Source organism: Trematomus bernacchii, unplaced genomic scaffold (assembly GCF_902827165.1).
Source record: "Trematomus bernacchii unplaced genomic scaffold, fTreBer1.1, whole genome shotgun sequence".
In the NCBI taxonomy this organism is placed as follows: Eukaryota; Metazoa; Chordata; class Actinopteri; order Perciformes; family Nototheniidae; genus Trematomus; species Trematomus bernacchii.
This window is the reverse complement of record NW_022987739.1, coordinates 13,088,283-13,109,894: the sequence shown is the minus strand read 5'-3', so window position 1 is coordinate 13,109,894 and position 21,612 is coordinate 13,088,283. Positions and strand designations below refer to the sequence as shown.

At 40.0% G+C, this 21,612-nt stretch overlaps 1 protein-coding gene across 2 annotated transcripts in view; it reads left to right on the top strand.

The window, feature by feature from the left end:
• Positions 1 to 320: 320 nt before the first annotated feature.
• LOC117495749 (cAMP-specific 3',5'-cyclic phosphodiesterase 4C-like) overlaps positions 321 to 21,612 on the top strand; it is a 105,332-nt gene continuing 84,040 nt past the window's right edge. For both annotated transcript variants that reach the window (XM_034147240.1, XM_034147242.1), the window contains exons 1-3: positions 321 to 485; positions 7,916 to 7,966; positions 18,629 to 18,837. In XM_034147240.1, coding sequence (XP_034003131.1) covers positions 7,952 to 7,966; positions 18,629 to 18,837 — 224 coding nt within the window. In that variant the 5' untranslated portion in view covers positions 321 to 485; positions 7,916 to 7,951. The remainder of the gene's footprint in view (positions 486 to 7,915; positions 7,967 to 18,628; positions 18,838 to 21,612) is intronic.

Sequence of the window (21,612 nt, the reverse complement as noted above, 5' to 3'; positions counted from 1 at the left end):
CCTATCAGCAAAAGAGAATTGTGAAACATGGAAGGAGGCAAGAGTTGGCAAAGTACAGATAAGCCTAATAGATGATCAAACAAGTACAGGTGTGTGTGTGTGTGTGTGTGTGTGTGTGTGTGTGTGTGTGTGTGTGTGTGTGTGTGTGTGTGTGTGTGTGTGTGTGTGTGTGCGTGTGTGTGGTGTGTGTGTGTGTGGGTGGGTGTGTGTAGAAAGGCAGACCTCGTGGTTAATATAGTAAAGTTGTTTACGTCCCGCTGCCCACTTCCTGGCATGTGATCCAGGGCGTCGACGTCACAGTGACGGCGGGGCACCTAGCCCTGCATGTTGCAGAGTTTGAAGTCTAAACTAACTAACTATTCTACAGCAATAAAAATGGCAAAGAGTGATAACTGCGGCGGCTTTACCTGACAGACAACTCCAGCAGGTTCAGAGACACTTTCCTGTAAGACTAACCCCGAGAGGGAAGACCGCCGGTAACTGTGGTGAGTGAAAATTCATCTTTAAACTTACATTTTAAAAGTTTGTGACTGTTAAAGTGCTTGAATAGGCAGTCTATGTCTTAGGTGTGTACGTGTTTCTCACTTAAAGGTAACTTAGTGAACTGAAAGGCTGAAAGGTTGCTCAAAAAGAAAAGAAAATACTAAAAGAAAACACGTTTTCACTTGAAGTGTTGCTATAGAACACAAACATACAACGTGTCTGATGCAGGCTTCTCAACCGTGACTGTAGGCTGATATGATCGTGATTCATGTTATATTTTATCCCTATAATACATTCATTGGTGTGTTTGTATTGCATAATAGCATATTTTCTTAAATATTCCCATGATGTGCCTGTCAATACATTAAATATTTATATGAACGATTGTCTAGTATTTCTCTATCACTCATAGATTCTTGTCATATTTGTACTTAATGCCCTCAGTGTTTAGTATCCATGCAGCGTATATGCAATTGTAGTAGAATACCAGACTCACAGTTGTATTGCATTGTTCTGTCATTTAAGCATGACTGTGTCTGTTGAAGTTTTGTTATAATTCAGCTTCACGAGCAAACCAACGTGGAATGCAAGTCCCCAAAATATTTATGCATCCCCTCCCCCTGACTTTATCTCCTTCCTTCCTCTATATCTGCTTCCTTTATTCCGTCTTTATAACCCCTTGACACACACACACGGACACACGGACACACGGACACACACACACACACACACACACACACACACACACACACACACACACACACACACACACACACACACACACACACACATACACATACACATACACATACACATCTCTATTGTTTGACATAGCTACATTCTTTTCATCATATCTCTTCCAATTTTTTATTTAGTCTATCATCATTTTGTTCTGACTCTTTGTCTCTCCCACAAACCCACATTTTCAGAATGGGACACAACGAAAAATATGTCGGTAGTCATATTTCACTGCCAGACTACTTTGTTTCTCTTTGTATTTATTCCCGTTCATCCTTTGTTCGTGAAGTTTTTTTAGAATTCTCCTAATTATATGTTTTATTGATCTATAGGTTGTTCTTGTTTCCTCTTTAATTGCGTTGGTGCGGTGCCTTGCTCAAAAGACACCTTCAGTTTGAAGAGAAAATAGAGGGAAAAATTCATTCTAAATGTGTTGTCATTATTCAGCCTTTTAAATATGTTTAAGTCAGGACATTGATGTTTGTATAGTGGGATCTTTTTAAAGGTTTATAGACAAACATTTCCTGTCTAGTTTTAACCTGAAAAATGTAGTTCTTCAGGTTTTGTTGTCTGATTGATTGTATGAGAATGGCTGTTTCTCTTCTCCTGCTGTGCTGACATACTACCCACAGTGCATTCAAGTCGTTCTGTCAGACCTGTTTCTTATATGGGAAGCTTCAGTGTCATCAATTTAACAAGTAACGCAGAAAACAAGACATGGAGTCCCCTCTGTTTCCAATAGATGGCGTGCTGCTCCAGCACTGAGCCGCCGCCTCCTGCTTGTCATCCATCACCATCTGAAGCTGGTTAATCTGCAAACATTTGCGGAGCCAATTCTGCTTTAGTCTGTCTGCATGACTCACTGGTATGTGACAGAAAAGTATTTGTCATACCTCTTCGTAAGAAATCGCTGGTAAGAAGAGAAAGAGCACTGGGATTTTATTGACTTAAATTCAGATTTCAGTTTGTCAGTTTTGTTGTTCGTCACAGCAGCAGGATTATTTCTGCTTTTTTAGTGTTTTTACTATTTTAAGTTTTTACTATTTTAAATGTTTTTCTGAGGCTTTATGCGGCCTAGTTGCATACCATATATATAATTGGAAAGAGCCTTCGTGTTTAACAACATGTGAAGTTTCTGGTTTGAAACTCAGAAAAAGTGGAATCAGAGATGAGATGAAATGGCCCCTTTGAGAAAATGAGTCTGCTTCAGAGAGCTAAACAGAATCAACATTGAGTAGAAACACACCTATATGAACACTTATGGTCATGACTTGCTGGTTCCCCTCAGTGATTTTGGTCAAAAGCTATTGTTTCCACTGTTTACCTAAGTGAGTGACAATAAGTCACTGATTGAGCTGGAAAACCAACTCCTGTGTAACAAGGGCGTGAAATACAAAGACATTTGGTCACAGTGGAGGACAGACCTTTTTCTATCTGTAGTCTAAAAGCAATTTAAGAGTGAACTTAATGTGCTGTTTTATTCTTTTGAGTTTTTATACCAAAACACCATTTGCAGGAAATCAATGGCAGTAATGTGATCCAAACAGCAGCAATCTAAAATCAAATGAAAAATATTACTTACAATATATAATTGAAACTGTTACAACTATTAGACATTTTGGATTTCTTTCCCAGTTAGATGATGATTGGCATGTTCACATTTCTACCTTTCTAAATATGAAGCTATAGCAGCAGAGGGTTAGCTTAGCATAGCACAACGACTGGAAACCGGGGGAACAGCTAGCCTGGCTCTGTGCAGAGGTAACATAATCTGCACCCCTAAAGCTCATGATTAACATGTCATATATTTTACTTTTCAAAGCATTCATAATCTTAGGTCGCACATATTGGTTCTTGTTCCTGGACTGCTCGCAAGAAATGCTTTAAATGATCTCAAAATTAGAATAAAGTTGGAATTTATTTATTGGCCGGAAGCAGTGACTTAGAGTCTCTGGCAACAAAAATGAAATGTATCCTTTTCAAAAAAGGGACTATAGCAGTAAGACATGATAATGGTACATATAGTCATAACTTGTAGAGGTGCATGGGTTTGGTTGACGATTGTGAACATTAACCCTAATCGTCTTGATCTGAAGTTCTTGACGTTGATGAGAGTCTTTGCGGTCCTTATCAGCCTGAATCTTTCTGTTGTGCGTCACCACGACAATGACGGCATCACGAGACGCCTTGGGTGTTCACTTTATGATGGTTGATTGTAGAATTTATGACAAGGACACCCGTTTTAAGATGGTTAATCATTAAAGGCATGCTGTGCCAGGACACACTGTGAACTTTTGGATAATTTCAACACAATGTGTAATGAGATGTAAATCAAATCAAATCAGGTTTTATTTATAAAGCACATTTTAAAACGATTTTTGGTCGAGCCAAAGTGCTGTACATGCAAATAATAAATAACACATTACTACAATCGCAAAACAGAAGACAATAAATTACAACAGCAAATATAAAAATCAAACACAGGGAAAAGTCAGGAGTCGTGCTCCGCTCTGACTAGAAGGCCAGGGAGAAGAAGTGTGTCTTTAGTGTTGATTTAAAAAACCCTAGGGTCTGGGCCGACCTCACATGGAGGGGCAGAGTGTTCCAGAGCCTGGGGCCAGCTGCTGCGAAGGCTCGGTGCCCTCGGGTTTTGAGCCTGGTCTTGGGCACTATCAGCAGCAGCTGGTCAGCAGACCTTAAAGCTCTGGCTGGGGTGTAGCGATGGAGGAGTTCGGCTATATAAGCCGGAGCCAGCCTATTTAGTGCTTTAAAAACAAATAAAAGGAGTTTAAAATCAATTCGGAACCGAATTGGAAGCCAGTGTAGTGAGTCTAGAATGTAAGCTTGACCTTGCTAATGTACCTTTTAGTAAGAGCCTAATTAGGAGATTCATTAGTATTTGAGAACTTGCCAAATAGGCCATTAAATAGACTCATCATTTGTCATTGCCCACCGCACGCTAATGATAGCTTCTTGTTGGAACACTCTTAAGAATCTCTTCTTCCTTAAATGACTCATGCTGTCATTACTCTGAGAAGTGAAAGATTGCATTGCAAATAAACTGACAAATGTATCATACATGTTGCTGCACTTTGGCTGAAGCTGTCAAAAGGAATCTTGTAAAACTGCGTGTCAGTGGGCAGAGGGTTTCCAGCTCCACTATGAAGCTTTTTTTCTTAGAAGCAAAATAAACAAACAAAATACAGAGTTTAGTTAGAAAGCTCTCAGTAAATCAAGGCTGCACATTTCTCTAAAGCTGATACTTAAATACTTTTTTGAGATCAGACAAGTCCGAGAGCGGCAAAGTAGAAGGTGCTATTTTTGATGCCTCTGGTTCTGGAAGTAAAAGTTTTATTAATTTTCCCCAGACATGGCACTTAGAAAATATCTGCTTAAAAAAACGTTTGGTAGACAGCAACACTTATTAGGGAGATTTTAAACATGACTCTCCAGGTGCATTTTATCAAGAAACATTGAATCACAGAGCTTAATCCTGGGATGTGTGTGCAGCAGAAGCCAAAGATAAGCCTCACTATCGATAATGTAGTATTTAGACTCGCCGACAAGCCTAACTGACAAAGCTCAGATTACTTTGTTTTACAGTGGAAAAATAAGACACTTAATTCACATACAACACCTACTTCACATAGAGGTATGATCAAATCTATATATTCTGGTTATTAGAAGCATTATGTACGAACAGAAGTTGTAAAAGGTCTTGAGATTGTGTGTGCGGTCTTCAGCTCAGTCAGTTTCTCATGTACGATGCTGAGAAGCACCTGTTCCTGTGTTAATGATCTTGCTGCTGATCTTTTCAATCACGTTGGGGGGGTCGGGTTGTTAGCAGAGCAGAACAGGCATTGCTGGCTCTAGAGAGAATCAGCTCATCAGTAGTCTTAAAAGTAACTTGTCGATGGTAGTGCCGAGGTGTTAAAACTACTCATCATGCTCTATTGTCTGGACGTTTCCCACCAGGGTCAGGGCAGTGAGCTGGTCCCTCTGGAAATCCAATAACATTTATTTGCTGTGATTTAGTTGTTCTCAAACCACAGTGCCAGCCTGTTGATTTTCTTACTAATGCTGTTGTTGGAGTTAGTGGTGTCAATGACCATCAGAGTACTTGATGTACAGAACTTCAGGATATGATGTCTGTTATCCTTTGTCAATAATTATTAAATCCTAGATTTACTGTTACTTAAAGCAAGTATAAAAAAGCACCCATTTGTGTAAACACAAAGCTGTGTATATGACATACTGTAGAAGGGTCACTTATTAATAAGTGGCCTTTTCACACTACTTCTGTAGTTTTCCATTACTGTCATATATAAGATTGTTCTTGTAAACACCACATCATTTTACTTAACGGGTCATTCAAATTTCATAAACAGTCTCAGAAGATATAACTGTCTGAGAACAGAAGTCAGGCACAGAAAGGCCCCAATATGCACTTTTAACCCCAGATCTCTGTAAACAATGTATTGGGTATGTACTGTACACATGTATCAGTTTATTTCATGAATTAGACGAGGGTAATGTCATATAAATACATTTTGCAAAGATGAAAACCTGTTGTCTATTTCACTTCAGCCATAAATGGATGCAGTTAGCTTTAACTGTTTGCTAATACCCCTGAATAACACCTGTTTACAGCACTCATATCAATACAGTTCAATAACATTTGATATAAAAGGGTGTGGACCAAAGATGAGACACCGCTCAATATAACATGACACCATACAGCCTCCAATAAGACCATTACGTTATTTTTAAAGATGTATTTATTCCACATATCTTTCCAATAAAGCAGTGTGTGCATGGTGCATGTCCTCTAGAGATGTTGTTTTAGGTGACAGTTAAATAGTGGTTTTTTAAAACAAATAGAAATAGTTTCAGCTTCTTAAATGCATTTATTTTTAGACTTTTTTTGTCATACTGAGCTGACAAGTTTGGGTCACCGCTGTGCAAAATCACAAGGGGATTTTCACTATTTTCATTAGATTTGATCGAAAAACAAATTAAGTACTGGGTAAAGTAATCTTGAAATTAATTAATGATAATAATAATTGGCTGCAACACTGATGTTTGGAAGTTAGGATGTAATCACAGGTCAAACCTTTGTTAATATCTAAACTAAAGCATGGCATTGATCTTTCTTCACAGTAAAAGACAATGAATGAAGAACACACCATTACTGTAAATCTAAAGATGTTTTTCCTTCACAATGAATATCTGATAACCTAATAGGGCTGACAGTAAGGGATGATAAGCGTGAATAAAACATTTCCATGTTGTGTTTTATCTTTACCAAAATCTAACTGAATTCTAGATTGAATGGATTTGAATAGCCTGAAGGGAAGTTTAATAATCCATGACTCTTATGGACCGCTATGACTAACATCAGGAATTGCAACGGATAAACCGACTCCTCGTACACAAATTATATCGTTTCCCACCCCTCGGGCTTCTTGTAACGGACAGGAATCTAATCAGATTTGGACTGCAAATTAATGTAATGAGGAATGTAAACAAAACATTTCCTGTGAAGTGTTTTTAAATTAACAGAACAAATACTGTGAATTCTTTCTGTAATGTCTGACTGTCAACTGTTAATCTTGATTTGGCCTTAAGCCTTCACTTTCTTTTCCCACAATGCCTGCTGTTACAAACTGGAATTGTGGCATGTGAAATATGTTGGCGTTGTGGATGCATGGGGCATCTAATGAAAGGTGCTGTTGAGTAACACATAAGGACACAGAGTGTGCTGACAAGTAATAATACAAAATATATAAGTAAATAAAATAAAATAGTCAAATATGACATACTGAGTATGATACTGAGTCGAAAAAGCCTTTGAATCAATGGTAAATATTCAACCAATGTGGAATGGAAACTCCACCAAGTTTCTTATTTTTCGTCCCCCAAAAAATAGTGAACCGCCTGTTTTTACTAATCTAAAACACACTATATCTGTACTGTCAATTCCCTATGTTATGATTTATTGTCCTTCATATGTAGCGCTTAAAATGTCTTGTAATTAAATTTGGCTTTGAACACTAGACAACACATTTTGTCCCTGCTATCGAGTTTTAGTAATTTCTGTTTATTGTGTTACATTTTGTCCTGCCTCTGTGTTTTGTGTTCTGAGCGCTCTGTGTGCTTGTCTTGAAAAACAACAAATCAGTTAATCAAAGTAATAAAAGTGCTTCGTCATGTACATGTGAGGACTCCATCACAGATCCTCCCTCCATCACTGGGCTCAGGGTAATGCCAGGTGGTGTCCATGGGTCATATGAATACTTTAATGATGAGAGTTTGCATAAATGCCATTTATATAGTTTTTATATGTATTAGAAACCTACGTTTATACTCTCCTTGCTTTAGTATTTTTTCTTGCATTTAATATGATTTATGAGTGTTTAATGAAGGTTCATGTTCAAATATTTCTGGTTTGGGAAGGAGAATTACTTTCTTTACTGCATGATGGATTATCAATTTGCAGTTGAGCAACAACAGAAGGTTTTCGTTTCATTTTCTCATATGAAACGGCGGCAATCGTTCCTTTTTCCCCTTAGAGCAAACATTTTCTATTAGTATACTTCATGATGATCGACTTGTTGTAATGTCTAAACTATATAACAAGAATTGATGAATACCATTTTAAAATCTGCTCTATTTGTTGTCTTTTTTGTTTCAGCTGCTGTCTTGCTGCTGCAACAAATACCCAGCATAAATGTCTCGGCTCGAGGTAAATAAGGTTCATGGCTGCCCCTCTTACTCACACGCACTCGCACACGCACACGCACACGCACACGCACACGCACACGCACACGCACACGCACACACACACCACTTCAACCTTCCTTATCAGGTCTTAAGTTAACACTGCAGTCATGCGTCACGTCTCATGATCACTGGGTTTGAACTTGGATTTCTTCACATCCGTAAATGTTTTATCTTTTCTTCAGGGCTTTGTTCGTCGTTAATAAAGACATATTAGGACACACACACACACGTACACGCACACGCACACGCACACACACACGTGCACACACACACACTGTTCATCATGAACAAGTCAGTCAATAATTATTCTTTAACAAAGAATAATGCTTCAAAGACTGTCTTGGTTAATGCATTTTTAAGGGCATAATTCAATTTTAAATGTAAAATGATATAAGAAGGACAAAGAGTCACTGAAATGTGTTCAACTTTCTGGCAAATTGGTAATACACCGGTCAACTGATAATTAGGTCATTCATTATAGACTGTAGGCAGTTTTTTTTGGGTAGCGAGAGTTTATTTTAAAATCTCCAATTTGTTTTATCTCACTTCAGTGGTAAATTGGTTAAGATGTTTTTAAGCATGATACATGCAATGGATAATTTCTCACACTTTGAAATGTGATGCTGAATGCACTCAGTATTACAAATTAAATATCCCTGCATATCTAATGTAATCCAAGAGACACCATCAACAACAAGTACATGTTTATATCATTTTGTGGAAAACAAGCTGCATCTGATACAAAAGTGCTTGACATTTCCATGCACAACTACTCACTGATGTGTAGTCAGATCCATTCTCTCTGTAACCACAACATAAAGAAAATCCACTCTGGAGCATGTTTTAAACCTTGATGAACATTTACCATAAAATAGTTAAATTTATGATTATACAATTCTAAAATAATGATTGGAATGATATAATAATTCTATTTAAAGTGGTGCTTTTTCATGGTTTAAAATAACTTTATAAAATCAACAAATGGCTTTTATCCATTTATGTAGGAGTTTTCAAAGGTAAGATTCCAGGCTGACATATAAACCCCAACAGCTTTCACCCCTTGCCGCTCTAAGAGTTGACCTTTTGAATGCGAAACATCCAGCTTTCATGCACACTGCCGTCATGCACACTGCCTGCAGAGTTAATCACAGCATACAAACACCTACAGGGAGAGTTAGAGGGCTGATTGGAGACTGGCTCTATTTATGGAGCGACTGTAATCACACTCTTTGCATCCCCGGGTGTCCCCGGGTGTCATTTTACATATATCTTTCAGCTTTTCATCAGAGAAACCGGCTTTTTCTGGCTGTTTGTACTTATACGCTCACTGACATGTCACACGTCACTTGCACAGTAGGAAGCTTCATCAAGAGCCTCTCCTCTCACCATACGGGGGAATTCATATTCATTTTCCTAATTAGGAAAACAGCAGCGGCTTTGAACGCTCTCATGAAGGATCAACATGGTCCTATGAAATGCTCTTCAACTCTGATTAAACCCTCACGCTGTCAGAGCAACAGTCAGAGTGTAGGTGTAGTGGAGCCATTCTGCACTGTATGTGTGCCGAGTCTTTATCTGTAAGCATATGTAAGGCCGTACATAGCTGATGTACATGTGAATAGACTATATAGATAAGTGTATACAGTATGCGTTGTGCAGGGCAATGGCTGTGGTGGATTGTGGGATACCTGCAGGATTTAACATTCATTTCATGGTGGAGCTGCAGGATCAACCTTTGCTTTTTTATTTGATCAAGGAGTGTGATTATAGCAGGAAAAAACAACACTGATGAGGGCAGGCATGCTTCCCATTGTTCAGACAAATCAGTAGCAGATCCTAAATCTTAAGCACTCCTGATGTAGTGAAAAACCCATTCTGACACTCTGATAATTCTCATATTATACCGGCCACTTTTACCCTTTGTGTTTTGTTTGTTAAAAAAATCAGTTTTCAAACCCAAATAAAAATGCTTAAATATGTCAACAATGTTCTTAATTTATCTGCAGGAATATGATGATGATTATCTGAAGATGTCTAGGGCCCAAGAACCTGTGACACAAGAGCTTTGATTAAGTGGAGTAGAGGGCAATGAAATAATTACACAACAGGCTAATCAACTGATTTGCAAAAATTAGAGCAAGAGGTGGAGAGAAGGATTTATCGCATTATAAATTCAAGATGAAAAATGAAACAAACTGTCATAATGGAGAGAATATTAAGAACAAGACCTGATTAAAAATATTCAACTGCACTTTATTTGCAGGTTGTTGGTCTTCTGTTGGATTGCTTTACAGAACATTATACCCTTAAGTTTAAAAAATCACCTGTCCCAACAAAGACACATGTTACTTAGAGTATGGTAGTTTTAACCATGTGTTGCCATGTGTGTTGATCCTGTGATGATGTAATGGTAGGAAACAGTGTCCACAAGATGATGCTACAGTGAATTAAACAGAGGTTATTGCTGACCTGCAGCAGTGATGTAAAGGGTTCTACGTGTAATCAGTACAACACCAGTGACATCAGTGTCGGTGTGATTACAAAAAAGAACACTTCTGATGATCGAGGTTCAGATGTTGAAGGTTTGAAGTTCATCCAAACTGCGACAAGAGCTTGTCACCTACATATCTTTCTGTAACCAGGTTGTGCTTTTTATCTTCTGTTACCATTCTTTCCCTGTAATCTAAAATGGGTAAGGGTTAAAGTAAAAGCCTTTGTACATATGCTAATTGCACGTTAAGGTGTCCACACCTAATATGAGTAGTCCATTGGTCTGTTTGGAGACTTTTTTTGAAGCAGCAGTTTTAAAATGCTTCTCTGTGGAGCAGCTGCAGGAAATGTTGAACATTAACAGCAGTTATTTATCCCACTGCTATCCCATTATTCCAGCAGCTACAGGATTTTCTATCATGAGCAGAAAATATCAGTAATAACCAGATTCAATCAAATGATTAGTGCAGCTGTACATGCAGTAAATGAACAGGACCATGTAGCCCTCATGGCAGCACTGTAGGGCCAAACATAGGCACAAGAGGTGCTAATGTCAGCATGCTAATATGCTCACATTGACAATGTTAACATGCTGATGCTAATAAATCCGCATAAATCGTGAGCAGGAAACTGTTTAAGCTGAAGTACTTTAAACGGTAAGATTTTAGTCAAAATGAATGTCAAAGAAAGATGTGAGCATACTGCTGGATTAATAAGACTTTGATTATTTAGTTTGAGAGTGTGTGTGTAGATGTTTGGGTATAGTTTAGCTGTTGGTTAACATGGCACCCATTTTCTTCAAAACATCAAGACTTTTCTGTGTTTTTTGTTATTCTGCATTCATTGTGGAGTCAAGCGAGAAAACCAGAGCTTTCTTCTCTTATTCAATTCAACACCAGTAAGTAATTGATAAGAATTCCTCCAAAATGTTGGTTAGGATTTTGCTGTTGTTTTGATGTTATTACTACCGGACACTTCTATACTGAGCTGAGCTTTGATGAGTCACTGTTTGGCGACTTGAGCGCTGATGCAATGAGGTTTTGAGGTTTGATTCCAACTGTGTCCTGCCACACTGTGCTGGAAACACGACACCCATTTTGGGAGAAAGTGTTAGTCATAAGTGTTGAAACACTCTTGATTAATAGAGAAGTGTGGAGTCCCACTAGCTCATTGGTTTTTCAGAGGTGGAGCACCTGCTGTCCCTTCTGATCATACACCAGAGCCTCCTTCTTATTCTCACTTCCTGTGTGTGACATGGCAGGGGATCCGCCAGGTGATAAGAAAACCAGCTGCTTCCTCTCTGCTGCTGAATGACTGGAGAATAACGTGTCCTTCAGCTCAGAAAAACTCCCAAAAGCAACATGTTGAGGCAAACCAGAAAGGTGCTGCTGTAAAAAGTAATATCGTGCTGTTGTCAGGTGAAAATGTCACACCTGAAAAATATCAATGGTTGACGGAAAATATGAGATCAGTGTTGCTCGAAAAAACAAAAAAGCTGCAATACTGAGAAAAAATGATCCAGGAGTGATAGTATTACTCGCTTTGTGTTGACATTTGTGTATTTAGACTATTTAAACTAAACACATTTTTTCTGTGCTGCAGGAGTTCCAGGTTCAGGTTATTTATTTGTACCAGTAGGTAGATTATGGCCCAATCCCATACCACGCCATACACCCTACCCCTACACACTCCCCCTCCGTGACGGAGTGAACTCCGTGGAGTGACACTCGCAGCTCAACGAGGCTCCCTCCTGTCAGGTGGAGGGAGTAAATACAGCGGCAAGCTTCGGGACAAACTCCCCTCTCTCCGGCAGAAACAGGAAATGCCGTAACTGTATGTAACAACAGTTTCAAATCAGCATCTCTTAGACAAAACATTAAAATGAATAACTCAAATAAAACTCCAAACATCTTTAATTGTGTTACTTTTTTGTAAAGCTCTTTTAGTTTTAAACCTGATTTTTATTAGTTCGTTTTTGCAACAGTCTGTAAATATACACAACTTTATAATAAAATGCACACATTTACCTTTTTCTAGACTAAACACAGGTATGATCCTAAATTTAAAAAATATGAGGTTATCATGAGGTTGTTAACATCGCAGTTTATCAGTGGATGTTTTCTGGAATTACTTTTTAACAGCGTGTTTCCTGACGGACACACACAGCGTTGACTCCGGTCAGGTAGAGACCGGTCTCCAGTCAGCACCGATGCAGACTCGCTGTTTGAGGGCTTGATAGCCGACTCCACACCGCTCCACACTTGTTGGTTTGGAACAGCACTTAATGTGGCGGACCCTCCGCGCGAACGCGCAAACGTAGGGGTAGTGTGTAGTGTGTAGTGTGTAGTGTGTAGTGTGTAGTGTGTAGTGTGTAGTGTGTAGTGTGTAGTGTGTAGGGCGTAGGGCGTAGGGCGTGGGATTGGACCTTAGTTAGACAAGGGATCCATTGTGACACACAAAACAACACAGACAACAGGTACATCTTTAAAAAGTGGCCCGTGCTCCATCAAATAAAAAAAACATTTAAAAACCACAACTACAAAAAGGTTTGATAGCTTTAGTATTTTATGTGTAGACTCATAACCATGGCCGTATCCACCATTGAGGTCACCGAGGTCCGGACCTCGGTAATGTTTTTCGAGCTGTGTATACAAAACTTGTGAAATAATTGCACTAAACGGGGTTCTTTGTAGTACTTCCATTTACTGACGATGGGGGCGCTGCATAACTACGTAGCCTCGGTTAAAGCAAACCGAAGAAGACGACATGTATCAACAAACCACCGCAGCCAAGGCCCTTTCTCATGTCATCAAATGTCCATCCTCGACTCCTCGACTCCTCGGTCCTCCGGTAGTGACCCGGAAATGAATTTTAGCGCGCCATGTTGAAGGACATCTAATTTCTCGAAATGCACATCGAGGACCGAGCATCGAGCGTCGAGGAGGCTCTCTGGAGGAGCTATAACCGAGGATACACTGATGGGTCCTCCACGGTCCTCCACGGCTCCTTCGTGGATGCATTTCCGGCAACAGAGATGTTTCAAAGAGTCGTGACGCACGGCCGGACTGATCTCAGCCAATGACAGCTCTGCATGCATCCCCTGGATATTATTTTATTAACTGCTTTCATCGCGACGCGATGTTTACAGTGAGAACAGCTGTGAGGTCCGTGCAGAAAGCAGAGCAGTGTGTACAATATATATCACTCAGTATAACAGGCCTACTCTCTTTATTTGCTTTAGTTTAGTAGATATCTACAAACAAAGTCGATATTTTTCTAAAACCATTTAGTGCTTCACATAATAAAATACACAACGGCTGTAGCCTGATTATATGCTTTAGGAGCTGTAGGTGCGTGTGTGTAGTGTAGGTGTGTGTGGTACAGTGTGTGCGTAGATGCAGCGGACAGACAGGTCTCAGTTGGTTTGGTGTCCTCTGCTTACTTGTAATACTTGTAAATAAAACTTTTGGCCCGTCATTTATTTCCCTCATTGTAGCGACCAGAGAGGGGGGGGGGGATATATCCAGTCTCTGATAGTGTTACGTTATTATGAGAGTGCTCTGTTTGATTCTGAAATTGTATATACATATATGTGTGTGTGTGTGTGTATGTCCGCATCTGTAGCCTGTTATTGTCTCATTATACCGCACTGTGAATGAATCAAAGTAAATATATAAGTCGTCATGAACACATCTGTCCATCAGACAGAGGGCTGCTGTGCCTCCTGTCATCATTAATGGACGTCTCTTTAAAATGACCGCTCAGAGGAGAGGAGTTCTCATTTCTCTAACCGCCTGCTGCTTCCCCTCCTCTCTCCTCGGCTCCCCTCCTCGGCTCCTCCGCTCGCATCTCCTGTGGGCGGGACTAAGTCTCGAGGATAGGAGTCGAGGAGGGGAGTCGAGGAGGGACATTTGATGACATGAGAAAGGGCCCAAGACTTGTATCGGAGCAGCGGAGGAGTGATGAGGTATCTAGAGATCTGAGTCCAGCGGGCTGCTTGTGTTCCTGTTCATCAGGACATCATACATTATGACCAGCAGATCCTGTGTGAACGCTCTACGTTAGTCAGTGGACGTCCGACAACATGCACACTAACTTATATTGCAGCTATAGGCTATACTTTGGTTTAAATTGCGTGAATAAACTAGCTAGAGAGCTAAAGTTAATTACATTCATCCAATGTCAGAAGGATTACCTTTTAACAAACGTTTTAATGGTTTTCTTTCATTTCAATTTGAGTAAACATTGAAGATATAACATTGTATTGTTTTCTTTTTACACTGACTCAGATATAATGAAAAGACTACGTCAGTTGAAGCTCAGCTTTGGTAAGGAAGAGACAGGACAGGCAGAGAGAAAGAGAGAGAGAGAGAAAGTGATGGAAGTCAGGGAGGAACTGTCTGCAGGTACAGTCACACAAAAGAATGTAGGCTTAATAACCCCATCTATTTATCTATCTATCTACATTATATATCTATAACAATAGTCTTCATTTACAATAGGCATAATTTTAAAACAACATACATCTATTGCAGTTATGATGTCATAATAACATACAATTGTATAAAACACAATTTGCTTACATCTTTGTTCTCTTTTGTGAATCAAACAAAACAGATTTAAATAAAAAAAAATAATGCAAACAAACAAGTGAAATGAACTAAATTGCTGAATTGCTTTTAATTCACTGGCAGGAGCGACAAGTGAGGAGGAGCAAAAAGTGAACAACGAGGGAGAGATTGAACACGAGGTTTCTCAATACTCTAATTTCCCCTCCTCGACTCCTATCCTCGACTCCTATCCTCGAGACTTAGTGCCGCCCACAGGAGATGCGAGCGGAGGACTGAGGAGGGGAACCGAGGAGAGAGGAGTGGAAGCAGCAGGCGGTTAGAGAAATGAGAACTCCTCTCCTCTGAGTGGTCATTTTAAAGAGACGTCCATGACAGGAGGCACAGCAGCCCTCTGTCTGATGGACAGATGTGTTCATGACGACTTATATATTTATTTTTAATTCATTCACAGTGCGGTATAATGAGACAATAACAGGCTACAGATGGGGACATATACACACACATATATTTATATAAATATATACAATTTCAGAATCAAACAAGTATGAGAGCACTCTCATAATAACGTAACACAATCAGAGACTGGATATATCCCCCCCCCTCTCTCTGGTAATTGAAATTACGGGCCAAAAGTTGTATTTACACGTATTAAAAGTAAGCATAGGACACCAAACCAACTGAGGCCCGTCTGTCCGCCGCATCTACGCACTGTACCACACACACCTACACACTGTACCACACACACCTACACACTGTACCACACACACACCTACACACTGTACCACACACACCTACAGCTCCTAAAGCATAATCAGGCTACAGCCGTTGTGTATTTTATTATGTGAAGCACTAAATGGTCTTAGAAAAATATCGACTCTTTGTTTGTAGATATCTACTAAACTAAAGCAAATAAAGAGAGTAGGCCTGTTATACTGAGTGATATACATTTTACACACTGCTCTGCTTTCTGCACGGTACTCACAGCTGTTCTCACTGTAAACATCGCGTCGCGATGAAAGCAGTTACTAACATAATATCCAGGGGATGCATGCAGAGCTGTCATTGGCTGAGATCAGTCCGGCCGTGCGTCACGCCTCCACCGTTCCCGGAAATGCATCCGTGGAGGAGCCGTGGAGGATGCATCAGTGTATCCTCGGTTATAGCTCCTCCAGAGAGCTTCCTTGATGCTCGATGCTCGGTCCTCGATGTGCATTTAGAGAAATGAGATGTCCTTCAACATGGCGCGCTGAAATCCATTTCCGGGTCACTACCGGAGGACCGAGGAGTCGAGGAGGGGAAATTAGAGTATTGAGAAACCTCTAAGGAGAAAGTGTAGAGGACAGAGAGAGTAATGAACAGGAAGAAGACAGAGAGACTAAAGAAGATGGAAGAGAGGGTGCAGGTTATGGAAAGGAGAGAGACCTGGAAAATGAATGTTGACAATGTTTTGTGATCATTTTAGCCTCTTCTGCATGTCCAGATCATTACTAGTAACAATCAACTGATTCTTATGTACAGTATTACACTTTCAAAAATAATTTATGCTGACATTGTCAGCCCACTGACATGGTTTGATATCAATATATTATCCAATTTGTGACCCCCCACAGGACTTAAAAAGCACCTAACTAGATCATGAAAAGCCCCAAAATCTCGGGGGGTATCCCCCGAACCCCCCTAACATGTTTGGACCTAGGTATTTAGGAAATCCTGGATTCGGCCCTGCTCATAACATACTGTGTTACTAGGCGCCTATGTAACTCTGTCAAGGCCTGATCATGAATGTGTTGTGCCCTCTAACACAAAAAGAAAAACATAATTTCAGAATTGGGTCGTGGTAAGAGAGAGGTCTCTGGTTACAGCTTTATGATGGTTTGAATAACTTTCTGAGTAACCTGCTCTCTTGTGTACATGTGAAGCTACTGCAGTGCATTAAATATATTCTTAGTGATGTTGAGTTTTTTTGGTTGACACACACTTCACTCGTCACATAATAATAATAATAATAATAATAATAATAATAGATGTGTCTGTCAATAATTAGACATTCATATCAACAGCACCTCTACAGCTTAGATTCCTAGAGGTGAGAAATTCTCTTTTTACATTCTTCACACATATTTTTTCACTTTTCATGTGATAGCCAAGTGTGACCCTATGAATGTCTTCCGGGAAAGACTGTCCACAAATGTTTGACGTAATCCCCATGTTTAAGCGTTTGCGTCAGCACCTGTACTAATAACAACAAGTTTTTCACCCCAAATTCAAATGTGGCCCTTCTGATCAGGTTTTAACACTTAAGATTTCTAACGAGGTTTCTCAACATGTAGTACAACTTATTCTCAAGCATAATTCAACCTTTGAATGCAGTAACGCCACGTTTGTGGATCAATATACAGTTACAAAATGTTCCTTTGTACTGAGAAAGAACCAAGGAGAAAAGCAAATCGAAGAGTCAGTTAAAAAAGTTGTATTGATATCCGATAGCAGCAGAGACAAAGACCGTCTGAGGTGACGGGTGTGTTTTGAGGAGACAGTTGTCCTGATGGTGCCATGTTTGGTTTTTGGCACTTGACAGGCCCCGAGCAGTGAAGTGAGACTTGCTGTTGCAGCTTGTAGGATGTCAGATCAATATTCAGCACCTCTCTCCGAACACTTCTCACCAGGTGACAACTCTGTTAACTCTGCTGAAGCACAAAGGACAAAGAAACAGAGGCTCTCTGCTGCCTTGGCTAAGATGAGCATGGATTTTTGTTTGGCTCCCTCAATCCTGTTTGACACTTTTTAATTCGAAAAAGTCTTCCTGGTTATCTACTTTTTACACAAACACATACACAGGCAGAATATTGCCATGGAAGTGTTTGTCAAGAAGACAAAGCTGCTGCCTCTCTGCTTGTCGTCTTTAAACGCTGCAATCTGCAATTACAGGGCTTCATAGGGTTCAAATGGATTGGCAGGAGGAACATGTTAAAAAAGGCCAGTTTAGGAGACAAACAAAGCACTCACTTGTTGTCAGATGTGAAGTGTTTATGCTTTGCCCACAGGGCAGATAGGGCAGATGACACACATCTGTGGATTTATGCGTGCAATTTAATTATTTATTCAAGTTATTTATTGAAACATTTCAAATAAAGACAGCTAAATAATTTCACAATTTAATTTGTTATGGAAGGACAATTCTTATTTGGGCAAATCAATTATTTATAAACATAAAACATTTATACATCCTCACTAAGGTTATTCAAAGATAATTGTTACTGATAGATGAGGTTTAATAATGTTTTTGGGACATTAAAGTCCCATGTCAAATTTTTTATTAATGGAGTTCTCAGTCATTTGTATTTGTTTTTTACTTGATTGAAACACACAATATACTTTTTGGGTACATTTTGCATCAATCCTGTATTAAACACATCTATAGTTATACTGTATAAAGTAGTATGTTGGCCAGTACTAGTAATGTAGATTTAATATACATACTCTTAGGTTAGTCCAGTGATAGTCCCTATCATAAAAAGCAATATAAGCTATTTCTTATCTGTATTCATACTCTTTCACTCGAGGTCCAGGGTCGCCGGGATTCTCTGCCTGCGGTCCACCAGGCGGTGCGCCGGCGTTTCTCCGGGCCGCTGCTGCTGCCTCCTCTGTGGAGGAGACACTCCTGCCAGGAGCACCCATGGGAGACCCGGCGGTCGTCAGTGACACACACTCTGCCTCTGGAGCGACTGGAGGAGATGTACATCCAAGCACTGGCCAGTCATGATGAGCACCGGTCAGTCACACACACACACACACACACACACACACACACACACACACACACACACACACACACACACACACACACACACACACACACACACACACACACACACACACACACACACACAGCCTCTCATGCTGTTTTGTATTGCTGGGTTTTTACGTTTGTTTTTCTCAGATAACAGGTTAGTATAATTACTGCAAGTATTTTGAAGATGAATCACTCTGTGGGTTATTATGCTTTTATAATACTATTGACTGCCTGTTGATGACCATGTAGCAAATGTTCCTCTGAAACGGATAAGATCTTTTGTTGTTGTTGCTGTAATTCATCTTGTGAGTTGTTGTTGTTGTGTGTTTAGCTTTGATTTGGAGCATCTGTTGGCCTGCGTCACGAAGGAAAATTATGAGTGTTGAGCTCAACACAGATGCTTTTTTCCAAAATATTTGATCAATTTAATGGACTTGCAGTCTAGTCTTGCAACCACTCAATGCTCTTTTACAGTTCATGTGAGCACATTCATACACTGATGGCATCTAATGCTTATTCACACACACATACTTAGGGCTCTGCCTTTTGAAGCAATTTGGCCAAAGAGATCTTCTGATTGATGGACAACCCCATATTAGTGTGATGTCAAATTAGCAAATGGAACCATGAAAATCCAGTAATTACATTTATTTCTGACATATTTTCTTTCGCTCTCCCTTCCTCTCTATGAGGTCAGCAGGATGAGCAACCTGTACTCATTATCTCTGATTCCCTTGTTGTATCTCAGTGTTTTGTTTAGTTCAAGTGGACACCTAGGAAACAGAAGACTTTCTGTCTGAGCAACTGGAGCTTTCTCATACTGAAGTAAACAGCTCTACACACACACACACACACACACACACACACACACACACACACACACACACACACACACACACACACACACACACACACACACACACACACACACACACACACACACACACACACACACACACACACACACACACACACACACACACACACACACACACACACACACACACACACACACACACACCCTGGATACAAATGATAAAGGGTTATATGTGATTTCATGAAATAATGATGTCCCTTTGTCCCTTTACAAAATGCCTGGTAATTGCAGCAACATACAGAGACCTGTCAATGAAAGGTCGTGTATGGGTGGGTGTCCGCATGTGTGTGTGCTTGTGTGTGCTGTCCAGACATTAATGACAGAGGGAGCAAATACTTTTCCTTCAAGTTCCTGATTTATTAGGATATATAGCATGAAGCCAGCAAGAAATAAAATATTAAATAAAACATACTCAAACCTATTCAAACACCGCTCTGTTGGACATGTTCCAATGACTTCCATTATCAACCTTTAAATTGTTGAATTTGAAGTCGGCTTGACTTATGGAAGATTATCTTTGCCAAAAGAGTTTCATTTAGGAGTAGCTTTCAGTTTCACACTGCCATTGCCATTATCTGAAATCGGTGTTTTACAACACCTGCTTAAAGGTCTCCTATTATTGTGGGAGAGACAAAGAGTCAGAACAAAATGATGATGACTAAATAAATAATTGGAAGAGATATGATGAAAAGAATGTAGCTACGTCTTTATAACCCCTTGACACACACACACACACACACACACACACACACACACACACACACACACACACACACACACACACACACACACACACACACACACACACACACACACAGTTTCACACTGCCATTGCCATTATCTGAAATCGGTGTTTTACAACACCTGCTTAAAGGTCTCCTATTATGCTATTTTTAGGCATATACTATGGGTCTCAGATATATAAAAAAATATAAAAAACATGTCTATGATGTGTTTTACACAAAATACCAAACAGATCATGCATTTTAGAAATCCTTCATATCCCTCTGTAGCCCTGTTAGAGAAATGCAGGTTCGGGGTCCTTAGCTCAAAAAGAGGAGGGGTAGCTAATGCCTGCTCAAAATTCTACCGGCAGATACAGCTAAATGCTGCCGTGATTAAATGCCATATCATGTTCCAAACCACATCAAGGATTATTTCTGAAACAGTATGGAGCTCAAATGCTTTCTCTCTTGCCGGTTTACCACAAGGTGAGTTCCTTTTGTTATTTCCTGCTTTTTTACACATTGTGGGTGGTTCTCAATCACGAGTAAAGCTGCTGCAGAGCCACTATTTCAAGCATACTACGTCATCGAGTGCCGCCGAAGTACTGTTCCAATCTCCAGCATACTTGGAAATCTACCGAGCCCAGCGTACTTCGTTTGGAGAAATGTCGAGGCTGCACATATGTAGACTCCGCGGTCTTAAAATCCCCACAATGCTTTGCGCACGGACCAATTTCTCCAAATCTGCGGCGGAAGATGTAAGGCGGGGCCTCTCATATGACGCACAGCTGCACACTTGCTAGCCTGTTCCACTCTTTGTTTTCCGAATGCCAGGAAGTATTCTTGCCTCGCTTCTGAAGCAAGACGCTCGGCAGACATATGCTACCAAGCAAGCGTACTCGCGATTGAGAAACACCCATTCTCTCTAGTACAGGTTAGCTCTGAGTGTTAGCGATGCTAATGTAAACTAAGACCATATTACGTCCAAAACAGTCGGTCATTGTTTCTGATAGCAACTTTTCTGATAGTGGCCTGGGTCCGCATTGCCGATATCACGTCAAATCGTACGCAAATCTGGATCAGCTCCATTGATCCCCCGTTTTTAGAGATTTGGGTACGGAGCAAAAGAGAGAGGGTTTTGTTTTCTGACAC